This window comes from Anopheles aquasalis, chromosome 3, assembly GCF_943734665.1.
Source record: "Anopheles aquasalis chromosome 3, idAnoAquaMG_Q_19, whole genome shotgun sequence".
Classification (NCBI taxonomy): domain Eukaryota; kingdom Metazoa; phylum Arthropoda; class Insecta; order Diptera; family Culicidae; genus Anopheles; species Anopheles aquasalis.
Genome location: NC_064878.1, coordinates 24162962 through 24182491, shown reverse-complemented (window position 1 = coordinate 24182491; position 19530 = coordinate 24162962). Strand labels below are relative to the sequence as shown.

Here is a 19530-nt window from a genome sequence, read left to right as displayed (position 1 = left end):
ACTTTCAAATGGTCATCGTTTTCTCCTTCTCTAAACGCGAAGCTCACGACCTTCCATTACCATCGAGTCGTGACAACCTTTCATTTCACGGATCCTTCCCATCGCTCCAATGCACGCTAGGCCATTCGTTGCCTATGTCTGAGTGTTGAAGTGAGTGTTCCCAGGACGACATACACTCCTGCGGTTGTAGAGTTGACGTTCGTGGAACGATTTTCCTCGAACCAACCGGCAGTACTCGCCACAATGAATGAACGTTAGCGCTTAGGAGTCACAAAGCCCTATGTAGTAGCACCAGCAGGAGTCCTTTCAGCTGTACTACCACCAATTTACCTGAAAATTTAATCAATCGCCAATAAAAGGGCAACAAAAAATGGCAACCGCAACCCGGAGCACTGAACGTCACAGTCTGGCTGCCACAAGCCTTGTTGCTTCCTGGTCGAACGCTTTGGATGGCGCGGGCGTCTTGTGTATCTAAAAATAGCTTTCCAGTGCGCCCACGCCCGCCAACGCACAATCGCCTTCTGCGTGTGTCCTTCCAGCTGGCCGGGTGATGGAGCGTGAGAGTATTTACGCAGCAACAGTCAGCCCCACACTACGAGCCGGGAACTCTTCGGCTTCTTCGAATTCCTTTGAAAACGGTGACGGAAATAAACTTCCCAGAAGGACGGACGTATCTTTCACGTGGCGGCCAGTTGACGTCGATATGGGTCCCGTGATGTCCTTGACAGTAGCAAGTGACGGTCTGAGGAGGGTGCTACTTACGAAGGACTCGTACTCCTGGGCAAGCAGCCCAGGATGTGCCACGGAAACGCCACGATTAGAGGGATTTTGCTTTGCTTCGTAAATTTGTGCCGCTAAGCCAACTTGAGCTGTTGTGTCGATGTATTTTTGTTGTTTCCGTTGCTGTTGTTGTTGTTGTCGTGGTTAGCGGCATGAGGACCGTTGAACGATCCGTTTGTCAGAACTGCTACTGTATTAGTCCCGGCAGTCTTTCTCTCAACCTCATTTCTTTTCCAAGGAATTCAAATTCAAAGGAGGAAAAGCACGGATAAGTAAACTCGTGACCGGCGGCTGCCGTGATCGCGAGGGAAACAAATGAAATCCGAATTTATTGTCTCTCCTCCCACTCAGCTTATGCCACAGAATCGAGCTCTTGGCAGTGATGCCAACGCTGCTAGCCTCTCGAAAGTGCGCAGTGCGCTGTTTGCATAGCGTAGCAAGGTAGCGCGATGTTTGAAGAATATTTCCCGCGAACTTTTCATCATCCAGGGGGCTACAGAGACAGCTAGGGTATAGACAAAAACAGAGAGATAAAGAGAGAGAAAGAGAGAGAGAGAGAGAGAGAGAGAGAGAGAGAGAGAGAGGGAGAGCCAGGATTGCGCAGTTCTTAGAATCGCTGCAGCAATAAATTGGGATTGAGGATGGGGCTGCCGTTGTAGCTCAACAACTTTGCCGATTCTTGTTGACCAGATCTCGTCGAGGAATGATTGCAAATGGCTGTGGAGTGGTTCTTTTTTCAGGGGCTCCAGGGTGGCAGGCACTTCGGCATCATATTTTAAACTATTTTTTCACATTCTCTACGTTATTTTGAATTGGGATCTTCTTTTTGGGAATCAATTATTTTAGATTTAAAATAATTGATAATAATTTTTTTCAATTATTCAAAATGCTTCTTTTCGATTGGTGCAATAGATGTTCTTACGGTTTGCGATGTAGTCTTTGCATTTTGAATCAATTTTCAGTTTCGAAATCCCATGATGGAGGCGCCAGGTAACCGGTAAAATTTATACTTTAACGGGGTTTTTAATAGAAATTTTAATCGTTAAATAACCTAGGGAACGCAAACTCCATAAAACTTGACTTAACACTTAACATAAATGCACACCGTGGAAATAGCCGTGGGCCGCACAAAATAATCCCTAAAGTAAAAGGAAATCGTGGGAAAGTTGATATAATTTACAACACTAACCTATACTCATCGTAAGAAAGGATACACCCAAAATTAGATTTGAAGCAAACTGGGCCACGGAATTTCCAAAATTATTCATTAGAGACACCTGTGTTTGGGGTTATATGACTCATTGCAAGCATTTTTCTAACAATAGAAAACCGTTGCCTTCAATTCTGACACAAATGTACTCATTTGCTTCCTTACTTCCAACATTAGAATGTATGTAATTGAACCGTTCCCTGGTACCGACCACAGCAAGTCGGCCACCATTAGTGCCGATAATGAATACGAAAACTGCTTTCGACTGCTTCAAAAACAAATGGTGTCAAACGGAGGGGCTCGATAAAATGCTTAACCCATTTAACATTAATAGCTTTCCTCGTTCTTCCTGCCTCTCGCTTCCGTTTCTTTCGCTGGTACGCGTTGGTCCGTTAAACTTTAAATTCCATTTGCCAACCAGCCGGCATCGGTGCCGACTCCTCGTTTCAGGAATGCGTCGGTGAGATCCATTTAAAATTCATTGAATCCTGTCGCCTCGAAGGACGGGCGTATCCTCGACCTAGCCTGGTGCTATGATTCTTTTATTGGATAATCCTCATCCTACGAGAGAGGTGCCGGTGCCGATGCCGGTATGCTGTGAGTGTTGAAGTAAATTGGCCAGCCATTTGCGCTAACCCTTAGCTACTTGCTGAGCCTTCTCGGGACGGACCCTTTTTCTCCTGCTTCTTATCTTATGTTGCGTGTCGTGTTGTTGGCTTGCACGCACAAACTATCGGTGAAGCCAATCCGAGCGATTCCGAGCCAATCCGAGACCCTCCATCCTAACCCCTTTTGTCGGATAATTTTCAAAATCGATTACAACCGTCAGGGGCCTACATATTTATCTATTTATGATCGCCGGTACCACGCGGTTGGTCCCGTTTCCGACCGGTAATCCCCTCTGCATCTTCAATGAGCGTTCGCTCGCCCTCGGTCTTAGCGGCCTGGCTTGCGTTCTATAAATACCGTGGTCCCACGAGCTAAAAAAGCGACTCCTGGAGGGTCCAGAACCTGATACCTTTAGGGACCAGGAGCAGGCCACTTGAGCTGGCGCTCCAATTACGTCCATCCACTCTACCAGCGGAGCGATGCTTCGGGTATTCATTTTTCCACGAAATCGGTTGTCCCAAGGATCTTTCCCCCTTTTTTTCCTTTCCTCTCTCTCTGGCACATTTTCTACAGGTCGATTCCACCGATGTTGCGACCGACAACTATCGGATGTCGGTTCGTTCGCGCGCTGCTAGCGATACTTTCGATGCTCGTCATGTTTGACGAGCTAATCCCCCACCCACCGATGAGGGACATGTTGCCATCGATAGATCACTCAGCCATCGAGCTAATAGGTCGGTGCCGGACCGGACTGACACATTTCGCGTAAGGAGCTTATCCTCAGCTCTCCCAGCGACATAATTTGCGACACAAAAAAAAGCATTAAAACGAGAGAAAACACGTAAAAGTACATTATTTATCCCGTTTTCAACGGCATTCGCTCTCCAGAGGCGGTGGAATGGAGTGAATGATGCGATGAAACAATTGGTGCTCAAGAGTGAAATGAAATCGATAAGCGGCTTAGGCCATTAGTAAGTCGATTAAAATTAATAACTTGGACGTTCTGTTCGATACGCTCTCCAGGGCATATTGCTGTGTTCGCGGAACGGAATTGAGAAGATTGACTTGCTTCCAATTCCCAATTCATTTGGAATTTAATTCATATTCGTGGTGCAATACTTTTGGGCATCAAGAAACGCTTTGAGTAAGATACAGCTTTAAGATAATTTTGAAATGCTCTTCCAAAACAATCCAATGTTGATCGTGTTAAGTGTTACGCCATTACTGAGGTCTCGATGAATAGGCAAGCAAATATTGATCCAGATGTATGATAGCCTCACAACAAGATATAATTAATGCAGTCAGTGCAAAACAAACAAACCAACTGGCTGAACGTCGAAGAACGGTTGCACCGAATGCAAACATTAATACCAGATCGTTCCCTTCTCTTCTCACATACCTTGCATCGTCACCATAATTCCCATGTTAGACGAGCCGCCACCCTTAATCCAATACTATAAATCTTGCCTTCGACACCAGAACTTCGCTTTGAGCGGTGCCTCCCGTGGCTTTACGACGACCACTGGTACATGATTTGCCGTATCGGATTCCAGTGAGTCCAATATTCATGTTTGGCATGGACACCGGAAGGTGGTAGGCCCCACCAATCATCATATCCAACAGCACCGGCACTGCACCGGTGCACAAGTCTGTACGGTCTGTTCGTTCTGGTTTCTCTCGCACAATGACAATGCAACTCATTGTTGCGGAGCTAATCCTTTGCATCCTTCACCTACACGATCGGTGCTTGGCATCGGGAATGCATGACACCGGCTTGAAAGTTGGCCGGCTTTCAAGCCCATTCGCATTGGGCCGTGCAGAGGGCAGAGGGAGTCCTTCGGCACTGGCATTAGCAGGCAACCTGCCAACTAAAGCACGGAGACCATTGTGTGGCTCCATGGCTGCTGAGAATGCATTATTATCTGCACCGTCCGCAGGCAGTTGAATGCCTTCGGTGTGAGCTGGTAGGGTACATGAATGCCTAGAAACACCCACGAATGGTAGACGATGGACGACGACGTTGTATCGTGGCCCCTAGCTCGATGGTTGGTTTTGAATGTTTGCAAATCGGTTTATGGAAGCTACCGGGTATTGCAATTCTAGTCCAAATCAATTGTATGCTCGTCTGGCGAGGGTAAACAGTTGATGTTGCAGTAGAGTTGAGCTTTCTTGGAATGTAAAAAGAGCATAGAACGGAGAGAATTGAATACTAAACAGAAGGAAAATGTTATGCTATCATGGAGTGCACCAGGCTGTCACACTCGATTGATGCTCTCTACAATGTCCTGTCGCATTGTGATGCAGATGAGGCCATCATTCGTTATCATGGCAGGCGGAATACTAGTCCCATTCGGATGACCTAGATCCTTGCATCGATCCTTTCTATAATTTCTTCTGCAACGAATACGGCAAACTCTGCAGTGGATATCCCGGAACTTTTGGCAACAACCTGAGCTGCTCACAGACAGGCATGTCGGCAATGGACAGATCCCACGTACCACACCGCAGCGAGGCCTTTCTCGGACAGTGCAGCAGTGCATTGATTACCATCTAACAGTACTTTGCGGATCCTGGCGGAAATTGTGTTGCAAGAGTGTTGCAGCATCGCCGCGCACGCTCTATCAGCTGCGCTGCTGAATCACATCACGCCCTTCACATCTCAAAAGGCCCCTCATGCCGTGGTCCGTGGTCAACTGTGGCCATTAGGGAAATGCGGGTGAAATGTTATCTAAATCAATGCAGATCGGAGCGCAAGCATACACACAAAAATGTGGTCGCTCGCGGCACGAAAACCTTGCCTTACCGTTTTCAGTGCGCTGAATGTGGCTGCCCGAAATGCAGCGAGTTGTGTGCCACCCGCCCCGTCATGCATGCTGTGCGGTGGTCACTAGCGTAACAGAGAGCAACCGGACTGCAGTTGAGAAGCGTGATGGTCCGGGAAATGTTTTCCGGCAAAATAAATTATCGCTTCCATTAGCGTTAGTTGCTTTCGTATCCGCTCTCTCTTTCTCTCGGTTTGTGTTGAGTGAGCACAGGACTTGAACGGGTGGTTCTAGAATGGTAACAGGAAATGAAAACAAAGGCCATCGTCAGCGAAACGTGTTGAAAACTTGTTCAGTAAAAGTTATAGTAAGTCGTTTAATTCGGAAGCTCCATTTGCTGTCCACGACACTCAACTGAACTGTGCCAGGCGACTGTAACAGCTCGTTTCCAGTGAACTTACAATACAACACATTTACAACCTTCATTACATGAAGTAGTTTGACTAGAATTTGAGGCATTGAAATGGATTCAATCATTCTATCCCCAGATGCGTATCGAAATATGAACCAAATGGCTCGCTTTACCTTCGTTTCGAGTCATTTAAATTCATTTCCTTCCACGTTTTCGGAAAATGGAAAACATCCTTCCCCCTGCCCTCACCGAACCTACTTCGGAAACTTCGGAAAATGTACAATGAATAAGCTTCTCGACTGGAAATGACACATGATGGGATGGGATAGAGGGAAAAAAGGGCTATTGGGATGTGAATCTACATTCTGCAAATCGAATCATACCCAGCCCCGGCCCAATGGATATGAATAGTCGACTCCCTTCATCAACCCTTTCTCCCACACAAGTTTATCCCCCTCTCACCCGGTGTGTGGATCGCCATTCGTACGCCAGTGGCAGGGATATTTATCAGAGAGAGAGACTGAACTCCACACCATACGACCATCTTTACCGTGGTTCGCTCCAGGGGTTCATTCGAAATCCTGGCTTTGTGCAGCGCTACACCATCGCGATGTTGGTAGCCATCGTCAAAACGGACACGCTATAGAACCGAGCAATATAAAGACGAACGATGCTAAACCAAACCACAAGGATTGGTTTGAGCGTCCCCCACCGGGGGGTGGGAAACGAAGATGAGGTCAGCGCGAAGCGATCCAGAGCGTAGCTCAATCGTTTCGCTTTACGCTGCCGCTTATCAGGCGAACCTCTAAGCCTTGCGGACCGAAAAGCGACGGAAACACTACTCACTCGAAGTTCCTCACACATGGATACAGGCAGCTAGCTAGCAGGAAGGTCAGCAAAAGGGCCACCAACTAACTCTTGCCGTCCAATTTCGCCTGCATCCGATCGTGACCTGGATGCTGCGCTTTTTTTTGCGCTTCAAGGGCGTAACCATCAGATTCATGGCATTACAACGGCCTCCGGGAGGATGGTGGTTCATCGTTGGTCAAAGGCTAAGCCCCTCCAGCGTACTGGAACGTTCCGTTCGGCCCTGGATCGAACCAAGCGTGGAAAATCATCGATGCTTCCCATGGTCCGTGGGTTGCATCGAACGACTTCCTCCTGTTCCGAGGCTTAGTCTTACAGTGTTCGCCATGACATCTTACTCACGAAGTACTGGAGTGGACGTGAGCATTGATTGGAATGCATTCATCGAAAGCGCCTTTTGTGGGAGACTCTTTTTGGTAATCCATTTGCTTCGGACGTTTTAGAAAATGTTTTTAAATGGCGTTTTTGTACATTAAGTTAAAAAGTGAACCTACACTATTCTATTTATAAACGTTCTCATTCGTAAAAGAAATTAGAAGAAACTTAAAACAACTATTTATTCAAAAAATTTAATTGAAACTGCATAATCATCATAATGTTTGCAACGGATTTACTTTAAGGGGGGACTTTGGCATTTCCGTGTCAAACAATGGACCGTTTTTGACGATTTTTATGACGTAACCATTCAGCTTTATATTTTCAAATAAATGGCATATTAATCTTCAACTTTTGAAGAATATTTGGTATTGTTTAGAGCAACATTCATTGAGAAATGAATCCATGGTATCAAATTTTGATAGGCGTGTCGTTGAAAAGGTACTTTTTACGGTGCCCACCGTAGCTGCGTGACGGGTCATCTGAAATATACAAATCGATTTTCATTAGAGAGGTTACAAGTTTATCTAGGAGCACCCCTGGAGAGTTTATATTGATATTCCAATTTTTCGTTTTCTGGCAGATTTTTGAAGTTGAAAAAGTGATGCTTTTTGGGATTCAGCCAAAAATCATGAGTTTTACATAATTATTTAAAAAAAAGTATCAACAGTTTTTTTTTTAAACTTGACGGGACTACCTGGCAAAGAGTGTATAGATTATGTGTTAAAAATTTCAAATCGATCGTTCAGTAGTTTGTACGGTACGATGGGCACCGACTTTGAAAACGTTGGTTTTGGGAAACGCGAATCGTAACTTGGTCAGTTTTGCTACGATTGGCCCAAAAATTTTACATAATACTCTTAAAAGGATCAGCATTCAGGGAAAAATGTGAAAAATATGTGTCACAAAAAAGAATTAAGTACCGAATTCCCCCCCCCCGCCCTTAATTCTTTAGAATAGAAGCTAAATCAAATTGATATCAAAATGGATTAAAAACGAGATATCAAAATGGATTATAAACGATTATAATGAAATAGTACCAAATCATTAATAATGTTTGATTAGTGACGTTGAAAGCCATGGGAAATTCGTTAGTCAACGTCACAAAGCCACTAAGCGACTGGTAGAACAACATCGGCATTTCTGGACCAACATCATCGAGCCACTTTTAGCTTTAGCTCTTAGACGGAAACACCTAAAGCATAACCACATTACAACCAACTGCCAAAACCGACTGACTAAGTGCATCAACCGTGAATGCTGTCGCCACTCGACACGGCAACGGCTCGTGCTGGCTGTAATTAGAAAAGTTTGGCCACAGTTCCTCTCCCTCATTTGCTCTCTCTCTCTCTCTCTCTCTCTCTCTCTCTCTCTCTCTCTCTCTGTTTCTAACTCACAAACGGCTTACACCTCACGGTACGACCACAGCGAGCAAAGGTGAACCACAGCATGCATGCCATGGTATGCCATATCATGTGGCGTTTGTTTCTGGTTTTTGGTGAACGGTAACGCCAGAAGCCAGCTGGTAGTGGTGGTACCCGGCAAGCCGATGGGTTAAGTTTCAATTACCAGACACACCTTGATTGGTGCCGCCTAACTTGGCCCCCAGGAGGAGGGATGGGATTTCAGTCACGTTCCGCTCCGAGTGGCTAGTGCCCCTCTGCACGGGACACATGACACCATTGCCATTGACAATTGCCACTGCAGTTTGCCAAAGGTGCGACCGATATCGGTAGACGGCTTTCCGGTCGACAATAACGTCGGCGAAGAGGTGGCTCGTTCCTGTCTGCCGTCATGCGCCATGAAGGGGATTGAAGAAGTTTTGCTCCAAAAAGTTCCACTTTCTGGGGAATTGGGGAAGCGATTTTCTCACGGATTAGGGCCTCAATGGGGGGTGTTTTTGCTCGCGATAGAAGGTGTGTTTTACTTTGTTTGCTGACAAACGGTTCGATGAACATCCTTGAGTTGGAATTAAGGTATTATCTACTGGCTAGGCGTGCTAGGTGCATGTGGAGAGGGCTTCTGATATGGTACAAATTGCTGGAAGCATAAACTTTGAGACCTAATCTAGGTGATGCGTACGGTTGAGAAGTGATTGAATGGCTAAGAGAGCTTAATTGGTATCAACATGCTCAACAATCGATTGAGGAAATGAGTGAAAAGCAATTGGCTAATAGTTTCTACAAAACTATCCACGATTATTCAACACATTTATTGTTAATTAGCAAGAGTAACCAAAGGCAAAGGTACAAATGAATCAATACGGTTGTAATCACAAGCCAGTCTACCTTACGCCATTTCTTGAAACATGGAGCTGGGACGGCAATTTACAACATACATAGAACATGCCTTCATTCTGCCGGTACTCTATGACTCACCGGTGAAAGTTTACCAAGAAAGTTTACTTCTCAACGCACACAGGACACACCGAGCACACATTGCGATCGCTTCACCTGGTGAGATGCAAAAGACACCACTGCACTGCACTGTCTGTCCTGAGCGAGTAGTAGCTCAACACTTTCAATGGCTACCGGAACCCGGGGTGAACCGGTTTGCAGAACTTTGCATTCCTCTAGGGGTCTTTGCCAACTAATTACGCCCAAATGGCCAGGCTAAATGCATCGCAACACCGTGACGACAGGGCGGGTGCTACGGTTTTAGTACACAGCCTGCCCGTAGAGATGCCGGAGTCTTAATCACCTTAAGTGGGTTCATCAATTATACGGCCTGATTTACGGTGCTTCTGGTTGCGGTTACGAACCACTCGTGAGGCTCGAGTATGTGTTGCCCGACGGGAAGAAGTGTGGTCACCTCCCGTGTGCCGTGTCCTTGATGAGTGCGGTTACTCGGCCAGTGTGAAGCTTCTCATGCCCCTGGAGCACTTTTATGCCGGGGCTGTTAAGGGAGGTGTGAGCAGTAATTAGACTTTCTTTAAATACTATTAATCGTGGATGGAATGGAGGGATTTGTGCGCTTTGATCGAATGCGCTGAATCAGCTTAATGCATCTATACATTGAAAACGAACTCTAAAGCTAACGTAGTGAATGTTATTGAAAACTGTGAAACCAATAACTCTACACCAAATTTTCGATTTCAGATTCAGTGCCTTGGCGTATGCATCCAAAAGCACCCAATCTCACGCCAATGTTCAATATTTACCACGTGGTTTAATAGATTGTATTTAACGATCCACAAATGGTAGCAACATGTAACGATGTTTTCGTACAAACTGTTTGTTCGGAAACATTGGCCACATGTACGTCACATGTCCGCTGTGCTTCCATTTACGAAATTAACTTTTTTTTCCCGGTAGTGACGGCCTCTTTTACTGGCACGCCATCCATTGCGACCATAAACACTGAACTTCGTTTGACTCGTGCCAATTTACGCTCGACCTCGGGACCGGCTAGTCAATCACGGATCGAGTTCGTATGGCCATTTTGCGCTCATCCTTTCGCTTTGCTCGTTTGCCCACAATACCATCCATGTCCTGTCCTTTGATGTGCCGTAGAAGGAAACACTACGAAATGGATACTGGTAATGTTGGCCGACCCGTAGTGGAGCGGTCAAATATTTGCGGAACATATTATCAAGCAGCCCGGACCGACCGAACGGGCTTGGGTTGAAGACACAAACATGTTGTTTTCACTTTCCACTTGCGCCCGAACCGATCGGGGAGTACCACGAAACGGATCGTGTAATTTATGTATTTCTCGATTCACTTCCCAACTAGCTCCATCCCCCCGGGTAGCCCCCCCCCCCGGAAGAGCAGAGAAAAGAAGGAAACAGCAAACCATTTCACTTTCGATAAACAGACGAGGGAAATCTGATTACAAAACAACAGAACAACAACAGAACCGAAGTAAAGATGAATTCAGCCAGAGTCTGGCGTCTGTTGTCGCATGTCTATGTTGTGTTGCTGGAGGGAACTCCACGTTCCACGGCACTCGCGTGCCCCTCTGCAGGGACCAATCCCAATGGGAATTTTCTAAAAACAATCTCAACGACAGCCAGCCACTCCAACCACACACCAAAGCACAATCCACCAAACGGACTGACTGGTGGTAGGAGGATGGCAACACATGGATCATGGAGGACATCGGCTGATGCTGTGAGCGCGGCGAGGAAAGAACAAGAACTGTTTGCTTCTTACGGCGTTGCCTTCGTCTTTTGCCACGAAAGTTGGGATTGTTTGCTCGGTTCTACGGCACCTTGAGCAAATACGCACAAAAGGGCTCTATAGACTGAGACACAGAGAGACATACATCGAGTTGAGGACGATTCTCTTGCTTACTTGGTAGTTCCCCACCCACGGAAACCCAGCACTGACTGGGAGAGGCCTCTTGAGAAATGCAATATCTTGAAAGATCTGAAGGCAGTACGTTCACCGGCTAGGAAACGTTGTAAAGGAACCGGAAGTTGATGGGTGGATGGGTTACTTGTGTTTCCCACAGAGAATTCCCCACAAGATGGTTTGCTGCCACGCTAGAACGATAAGAACTACGCGCTACACGCTCCATCAACTCGTGCGGTGGTGCTATGTCGTGCGGCTATGGTTTGTATCCTCCCCCCCCCCCTTACCAGCAACTTAACCAGACTGACAGGTTTTGCGTTTTTGCCGATCGCCCTTATCACAGCCCTTTTGCTAGTTCTCGCTGGAAATCTTTTCATTCCTTCCTTATTTATTTCTCTCTCACTTTTTTCACAGACGGGCGAACTGACCAGCGTGACCAGAGTTACTACGGCCAGTGAGCGAGTTTAACCTAAGGATACAGCAGCAGAGCACCGGCAAAACGAGATGGATCAGGCGGCCAACAACAAGGTGCACCTGGAGAAGGCGCAGAACTTTATGCGCCAGTACCGGGATCCGGAGTCGCGCGAACTCAAGAAGCTTTCCGCCAACCAGTTCATGGACGTCTGGAGTCACTACGATCGTGATGGTGAGTTCAGCAGCAGCTGCGTTGTTGTTGTTTTTTTTTCTTCTGCTTCATGACCGAAAGGTCGATCGATTGGAAGGATAAAGACGTGGTGTGTTGTTTACAAAACAAGGTGGGAGCTCCAGTGTTTTGCGAAAGATGCTGCTATTGGATCGATGGAGCCACTCGTTTTAGCTTTATGATATCCTTATCATTTCACGATCCGCCCTTGGGCACCACCCCTACCCACCACAAACTGATCAACAGGATTGTTTTTTATTTTATGATTCCTGCTCCCGTTTTCCGTCAACATTCTCTGGCGGGCCACACGCAATCCGGATCGTTCTACCTACCGTACCGACGTCTATCGCCGCAACATTGTGTAGGAGAACCACCAACACCCCCCCGGGCAGCCCTCCAAACAAAAGAAATTGCCGGCAATTTTTACGAGACTTTTTCCTCGAAACTCGGAACGGATCACGTAGTGCTGCTGGTGGCGCCGCACCGGATGCGACAGGCTGGGCCACGGCTACGCCACTCAGTGGTAAAAAAGAAAGGAAATTCCAAAGTCATTTCTCCGATTCATCTCCCAGCTTGGTGCCGCTTTGCCAGCGTTTGCCGTGTGCCGTGTGGTGTGCCTTTTTTTTATTTCTCTCATTTTATGGTCACACGGTCGGCGCGTCGTTTCGTTCTTTCGCCCGTTCCCGTTCCCGTTCGCGCGATGCCTACTGAATGAGCACGAGCGCCAGGCGGAGGGAGCCACCTTCATGTTTTGTGCAATTGAAGGGCTGAAACCGGTGCCAAACTTTGCTCCTGACGTTGCATATCGTATCAAATTTATTGCCGTTCTTGTTGCCGGTGCCTCGAGGGCAAGCACAATATCGGGTACGGGTTTTCCGGAGCCGGTACATTAAGCATTATCTTGGGGGTGTCTTTTTCAGACTGGGGGCTGGAAAACTTGTTTCTTCAACTGGAAGGGAACTTTGCGATCGCTGAGAAGCTTTTTCTTGTGGTCTTTTGGCACGAGAATTTGAAGAAATGTATCTTTGTTGGGGGAAAAACAGATATGAGTTCGCTACAAGCTCAGGGACACCATTTTGTAGCCAAGAGTAAGGCATCCTTTAAACAAACGTTGCTTGCTCCTGGAGCTCACGCACACTCTGCGTAGGTCGTGCCACGTGCCACGGGTTAATTAACATTCCGCAAACCCCTTTTCCGCGAGGCCATCATTTTCGAGGGGGGCCAGCATAATGGCTGGCCTGGCATTTGCTCCGGGAAAGCGGTGCCCATGTGCATGATGTGATTAAACATTGAAACCGAGCACGGATCGTTCCTGTGGCCGGGGGGGAAGAGAAGGAAAACCGATGAGCTAGTACAAGGCAGTGCAGTGATCTGTGCGTAGCAGGATGTTCCTGGAATGCCGCTGCCTATCGGTACTGTGCTAGCGTACCATAAAACGTTTAGACGAGAACCACGTCGCTGGTGGTGCTGCTGCTGTTGATGATGATGATGATGATGGTACGCGATTGAGTAGCGGTCGGTGGTGAATCATAAACGTATCATGGGTGCCTGTGCCGTTGATCCAGTTTATGTAAATAACGGAAACGACACGGGATGGTCTAGCGAGTGTGCCTCAGGAGTACACGTGGCGTCGTTCTATCGTTATGGAATGCGAATTAGATTGTCAGAATGTGCGCTCCGTACGCGTGAGCTGGAGTGTGTGTTTGTTTTTGTATCATTAATGAGTTCACTGTAAACGGTCTTATTTGTCTCGCAATCATCGCTGTTTAGCCCATTTTTTTGTCAAAAATTTGTGAGCTGCTAGGCGCCTCCATTTAATTCTTCACTCGAGTAGTTTAAGTTATAGCTAAGATATTAAAACAATAACACCGCTTTTCAAGATTGTGTCAATGGAGGAAGCCATAATTTACCTTTGACAATGAATTTATTATTTACTGGAAACCCAATGAATCCTATTAGCAACGTTTCTGTATCTTTTCTCCAGGGAATGGCTACATCGAAGGGACGGAGCTCGATGGTTTCCTGAAGGAGTTCGTCTCGAGTGCAAACGCCACCGACATCAGCCCGGAGGTAAGCGGTAGCTCTCTCAGTTTAAAGCATCCTTGCCACGGTGACACAATTTGAAGGGTCCTTCGTTAGTTCTCCAGGATCAAAACAATGCGATTCAGTGCGCGTGGATGTGTGCCGTGTGTGTGCGATGGATTATTTTGGTGTGTGCGAGACAGTATGTGTGCCTGTGAGAGAGTTCTTATGGTCTGCGGGCTGCTGAACTTCCTGCCATTGTTCTCTCCATTGTGTCAACTCACCGGGGGTGACCGAAGGCCAAGTGTCTCCATTCCGCGTGCTCTGTTTTCTGTGCGGTTTTTGTTTTTAGTTCTCGATAATTGAAAGTCTTCCATCTTCTTTCCCTTTTCTTTCCTTCCCGTTTTTGTTCGGTTCCCTTCAGCAAAAAGCGGTTAGTATGTAGCAACTGCCCAGAGGACGTGTGTGACGCAATTTTGTGGCTCTAGCGCTAGGCAAACGATTGTTTTCCTTTTATTTCCAAATCGATCCTCCAACCTAGATAACCTAACCTAACACAAACCAACAGCACCACGATCACCACTTACCCTCCGAAAATGAATTGGCAAACACTAGCTAGCTAATGCTTGTTAATGAGTTTTCTTAGCATCTACACCGTTTAAATTATGCCTCAACTAAACTTGTTGTCGTGTTATAAAAGTGGAGCGGCTGGCATAACACAGTACTGGAACTGTTGCCAACCGATGACCAGATTTCCACTGAACGATGTTCGTTCAACCTTCGCCACGACGGTGGCCTTCCTCTTGCGTAAACTCCGGTATTCCTGTCTTCTTCAAAAGCTTCGAAAAACAACTTCTCGGCGGAGGTACCGGATGGCGGCCGGCTGGAGGCAGCATTGATGTGCTTGACAAGTTGTTGCCATTCACTCTGCTGTCAGGAGTGCGCCTCCACCGTACCACCGAATTTGCTCAATCGCGCTGACTAATGCTCTTCGGAAACGTTCCTCCCAGAAACGCTTGATTGTGTTCTCTCCGTTTTTTGAGGACATCAATTTTGATTTCCACCATTCCGGCTGGATTAGCACGACGCAATATGATGGGCTCGAAGCGAAGCAACAGAAATCGTAACAAAATTGTATTTATTATAGAGCGCAGATCGTTTTTACCAGGGACCCAGGGTAAGCTAGCAAGAAAGAGCCACCGTTTGTTGCTTCCAAATTGATTTTCTATTGTTTCATAGCAGCTCCATAACGGTTTGCTCATCGTTCTTGTTTTTCTTTCTTCTACGAGTTGCGTTTCAAGTGCTCCCAGGCGATCGATTTCTGGCGTAGCGCATCGTCGCGCTCCGTTCCATTCCGCCATAATGGTTTGCTCTGTAGCTTGATTAATTTTTCACCGGCCTCGAACAGCGTCGAGACACATTGCCTTGGTTCGCCTCGATTCGCAGTCTAGCAACGAGACTGATTGTGCGATTGCCAGTGTTCTTGGTGCGAAACGCAACGAATTACTCTACCGGCCAGGGCAGGGCAGGGCAGGCCAGGGCAGCTTATTGAACGTTTCAACTAGTTTTTCGATAAAACCACATCTGTTGGGGCAGTCAGTCAGGGGGAGATGATTGAAATTTTATGCTACGCTTCAGGTGGCACCGATGTTCTCGTCTGGTGACCGTCGGTGTCTGTGACCGTAGGTTGAGATATAAATTTTGACGATCATTTCGTTGCAGGATCCGCTTCCGCTTCGATCGATAATGGGGTGGCAAGAGAGAAATTACTTTTTCGCACACTTCGCTGCAGATTGGCGAATGTCCGTGGTGGCCTCACGGACGGGCTGGTTCCGGTTGCTGGTGCCAGGTGATAACGTCAGGTTTTTTTTTATCAAACTTCGTTTATCTACCGGTTGATTTATGCTGTGTAGAGCACGTAAACGAGAATAAAGACATCAAGGATGGCGTTCTGCTTTGTGTTCTGCTAACGTTTGATGCCGTAAATTCTGAACAGATGACGGTCACTTTTGCTGTCCATTGGACGTAATAATTCAACGAAATTTGACGAGACTCCTCGTACAGATTGTCACTTTCTTGAGCAAGAAATGTTAATAATCCTTCACGTTAATTATGTTGTTTAAAAAATCCTCCTTAACCGGTTATGATTTCGTAGAGAACATACCGTTGGCCACTAGCGAAACTGCACCTAATTCGCACCAACCTCACCGTGATGGCACCGCGTTTCCTCTTTCTCGCTTCTTCTTCTTCTCCTTCTTCTTAACACACGTGTTCGCGACAATATTCTAGAGCGTACGCCCCCACCCTCTTTTCTTCCCTTTTCTTGTTTGTTTGTCCTTCATTCGATCTGCTGCCGCACCCGAGTCAATCGATTCGGGGCCGTTGGTTCGCGGCATTTCTAGCGAACGTTTTCTAGCGCGAATCCACTAGCGGATTCGGTAGTGTGCTTTGGTGTGATGTTTGCTTGAACCTGCGTGCTACGTAGCGGTGGTTGGTGTGGCTCGATTAATTGTGTGGCAAACTGTGCTTCTATTTCCATTCTGCTTGGTGGGGCGCCTCGATGGATGGCCAAACTCTCACCAATCACACACCCACCAGTCGCTTACCGATGAGATGCTGGTTGAGCTGAAGTCCTGCTTCATGGAGGCGTACGACGATAATCAGGATGGTAAAATCGATATCAGAGAGGTAAGTAGTGAAGATCGATGGAGGCAGAAAAGTATTGTAAGTGGAGGAAAAGTTTAAATACCATCGCATGTTGTAGCTACGATGACATTTACCTGAACTCTTGACAAACGACTCTTGACTACCAATCATTGCGCATCGTTATGGAAAATGCCAAAAGAGAGCTAGCTCGTGGATAGCTTGAAAAAGATTTGTGTCAAATTGTACAAGAACTGATAAAATTGTTAAGACTTTACTGCTCAACAGCTTCCAGCCATACGAATGATCCAAAAAAGAAAAATAGTGACGATACAAATGGAAAGAGAGAGATGTTCAACCACAAAACTTAAACTTACGGCTCGTCCGTCACTACTTATGTTGAAAAAAAACACAAAACCTGTTAGAAAGAACCTGTTTTTGAAGTACATTGATTAGATAATGGGGTACTGGTTTAGAAATAATAGCTGTCCTGTTGGATCGCTTCAAAAGATATGACACCCTGTTCGACATTCAATCCATATTTTACGTAAAACAATTCATCCAGCCATTTATTCAATTTGGTTTTTTATTTGCCAAAAAGCCTTCAAAGCCCTAGTGCATCGCAGGATCTGATGACAATTTGCAATTGCTTGTGCAGGTTCGTCTCGTCTGTTTTTCAATTTGCCACAAGCCGCAAATTAAAAAGACAGCCCTTGCGGAAAACAGCGAAACCATTCTCGCACAGTGTGTTTTTTCTTATTATTCCACCCTATCTCTGCGGCTGCATCTCGCTATTCAAATGAAGTTCGCAGAACAATTCGCTCAGTAATCTCATTTGTAAACGCTGCAAAGCGGGAATGTTTATGAAGATTATTTGCCGTTCCACCGTTGGCATGAGGGCCCTAAAACCTGCTGCCTACAACCGTCATCACTGGAAGCGCTTCCAGCGTTGCATTTGCATAAATCCGTGCTATTCTTTCCGCCGCGAGCCACCACGCCACCATATAATCCCCGTTTTCGCGGTAAAGGATTTTCTTTCGTTCCGGGGTTTTTTTACGCCTATTTGGCAGATCAAGAGGACCGTCTGCTCACTACTGCTGCTGCTACTAAACCAACGAATGCATTCAGGGCCAACGTTTGAACTTTGGATGGAATCATCGTCGTTGAATGGTGGCGTTGAAAGCTTTCGTGTCCCCGCGCGTACTGATGCAGCAAGCTCAATCACCCGTTTAGTATGCACCGCACGTTCGATGCTGGTTGAGGGCGGATCGTTAGCTTGAAGGAAAATTTCGGTCGGCCCAGGACTGCTCCACGATGAGCTGTAAAATGTATGCAAAATCATTTCACCATAAATCCTATTTGCTCTCTCACTCGCCCTCGCCCTCGGTCTATCCTTCGTTCGGCACTCCGTCACATGATGCATGACACAGCGGTTATGTTTTGCAGGGTTCGTTCCAGTACCCGCACAAATGGTGCGGCTAGAAACCTCAAAAGAAAGCCCCGGCTGGTCTATTTTTAGAGCCGGAATGCGTACAGACTAGGGGCATTGCTGGTCCTTCTTCAAGGGAGCCTTTAGTCTCCTCGCTGCTCGCGATCTGATGAATGGATCACCGTCCATTACGGCCGGCGTGAGGATGCTCAGTGGTGAACCAGCACCACGAAACTGTCGCATCATTAGCGGACTTGGCAAACAATTCGCGAATCGAGACGAGCGTTGGGCGAGCAGTCCGTGAGTCGTGCCGCCATGGTTGGTTTTGTTAGGAGTTCGCCTTTTTGGTAGACGACCCACACTATGGACTGGTTTCGTGAAATTAACAGCAAAAATATGCTTTTGGAAAGATATTTTTCAGCATCATTGGATGCAACGTGATGTTCAGAACTTGGAAAAATGAAAACAATCTCTTTTTTAGTTTAAACGGTTTTAAAATGATTTAAATATTAATTCATCGAGAGCATTAAGCAATTGTAACTTAAATTCCTTGTTCACGCTGTGCCAGCTTCTCACTGTCACGGCGTCACGAGCAAGTCATTTTCAGTCATTTGCAGATCTGGCGACAGAATTCCATTGTGTCCGGCGAATTGAGTGGAATGGCTTCTGAATTGGCCGTTATTAAACTAATTGTAGCATAATGATCTGCTCCATCTGCAAGCGGATGCTACCGGTGCGGACACGACAAGCTGCTCCTTGTATTTCGCGATTTCTTGCTGTGCTCTGTAGTGGCAGTGATTGTGAAGAGGAGATTGAAAATTTCCAAACAACGACGACAGCCCGTCCTTCCGCTGTATCCGTGACCTCATTCTGAGGGTCTGCGAGTTAATCGTTTTACTTCGACTCGGCTATCGAGCGTGATAATTTTATGGCATCCATACATCTTTCGGCCAAGTCGGTGAACGATAGCACAACGGCAAAGATGAAGACGACGACGATGACGACGGAGGACCGTTTTTGGACGATTTTTGTGTTTTACCACCGAACCGACCTTCTTTCGTACTCTGCTCATCTCATGTCTTGCCCTCATCCTTTTCCGTCCGATCCGTTTTTCCTCCGCGCACAGCTCGCTCAATTGTTGCCGATGGAGGAGAACTTCTTGCTGCTCTTTCGCTTCGACAACCCACTCGAGTCGAGTGTGGAGTTCATGAAGGTAAGTGGGATCATATGATGCCGGCAGTTTCTTCGGTGGTAATTAAAGCTACTTTAATTGACTTCGTCTGCAGATCTGGCGTGAATATGACTCCGACAACAGTGGCTACATCGAGGCAGATGAGCTGAAGGTAAGGCTGCGGTGGCACAAAGGAGATCTTACTTGGGGTCTGTAATGTTATGAGTTGACGTATTATGAAATGACGCCACACACAGTGCAAATAGACAAACATTCCTTGATTTTGATTAATTTATTAAGAGTCTCAAGATT

At 46.6% G+C, this 19530-nt stretch overlaps 1 protein-coding gene across 3 annotated transcripts in view; it reads left to right on the top strand.

The window, feature by feature from the left end:
- LOC126577829 (calbindin-32) overlaps window positions 1-19530 on the top strand; it is a 56871-nt gene that overhangs the window by 25855 nt on the left and 11486 nt on the right. For all 3 annotated transcript variants that reach the window (XR_007608360.1, XM_050239788.1, XM_050239787.1), the window contains exons 3-7: window positions 11725-11956; window positions 13938-14023; window positions 16574-16663; window positions 19174-19260; window positions 19334-19390. Coding sequence is in view for 2 of the 3 variants with exons in the window: in XM_050239788.1 (XP_050095745.1) it covers window positions 11815-11956; window positions 13938-14023; window positions 16574-16663; window positions 19174-19260; window positions 19334-19390 (462 nt within the window). In the remaining variant the exon portion in view is untranslated. The remainder of the gene's footprint in view (window positions 1-11724; window positions 11957-13937; window positions 14024-16573; window positions 16664-19173; window positions 19261-19333; window positions 19391-19530) is intronic.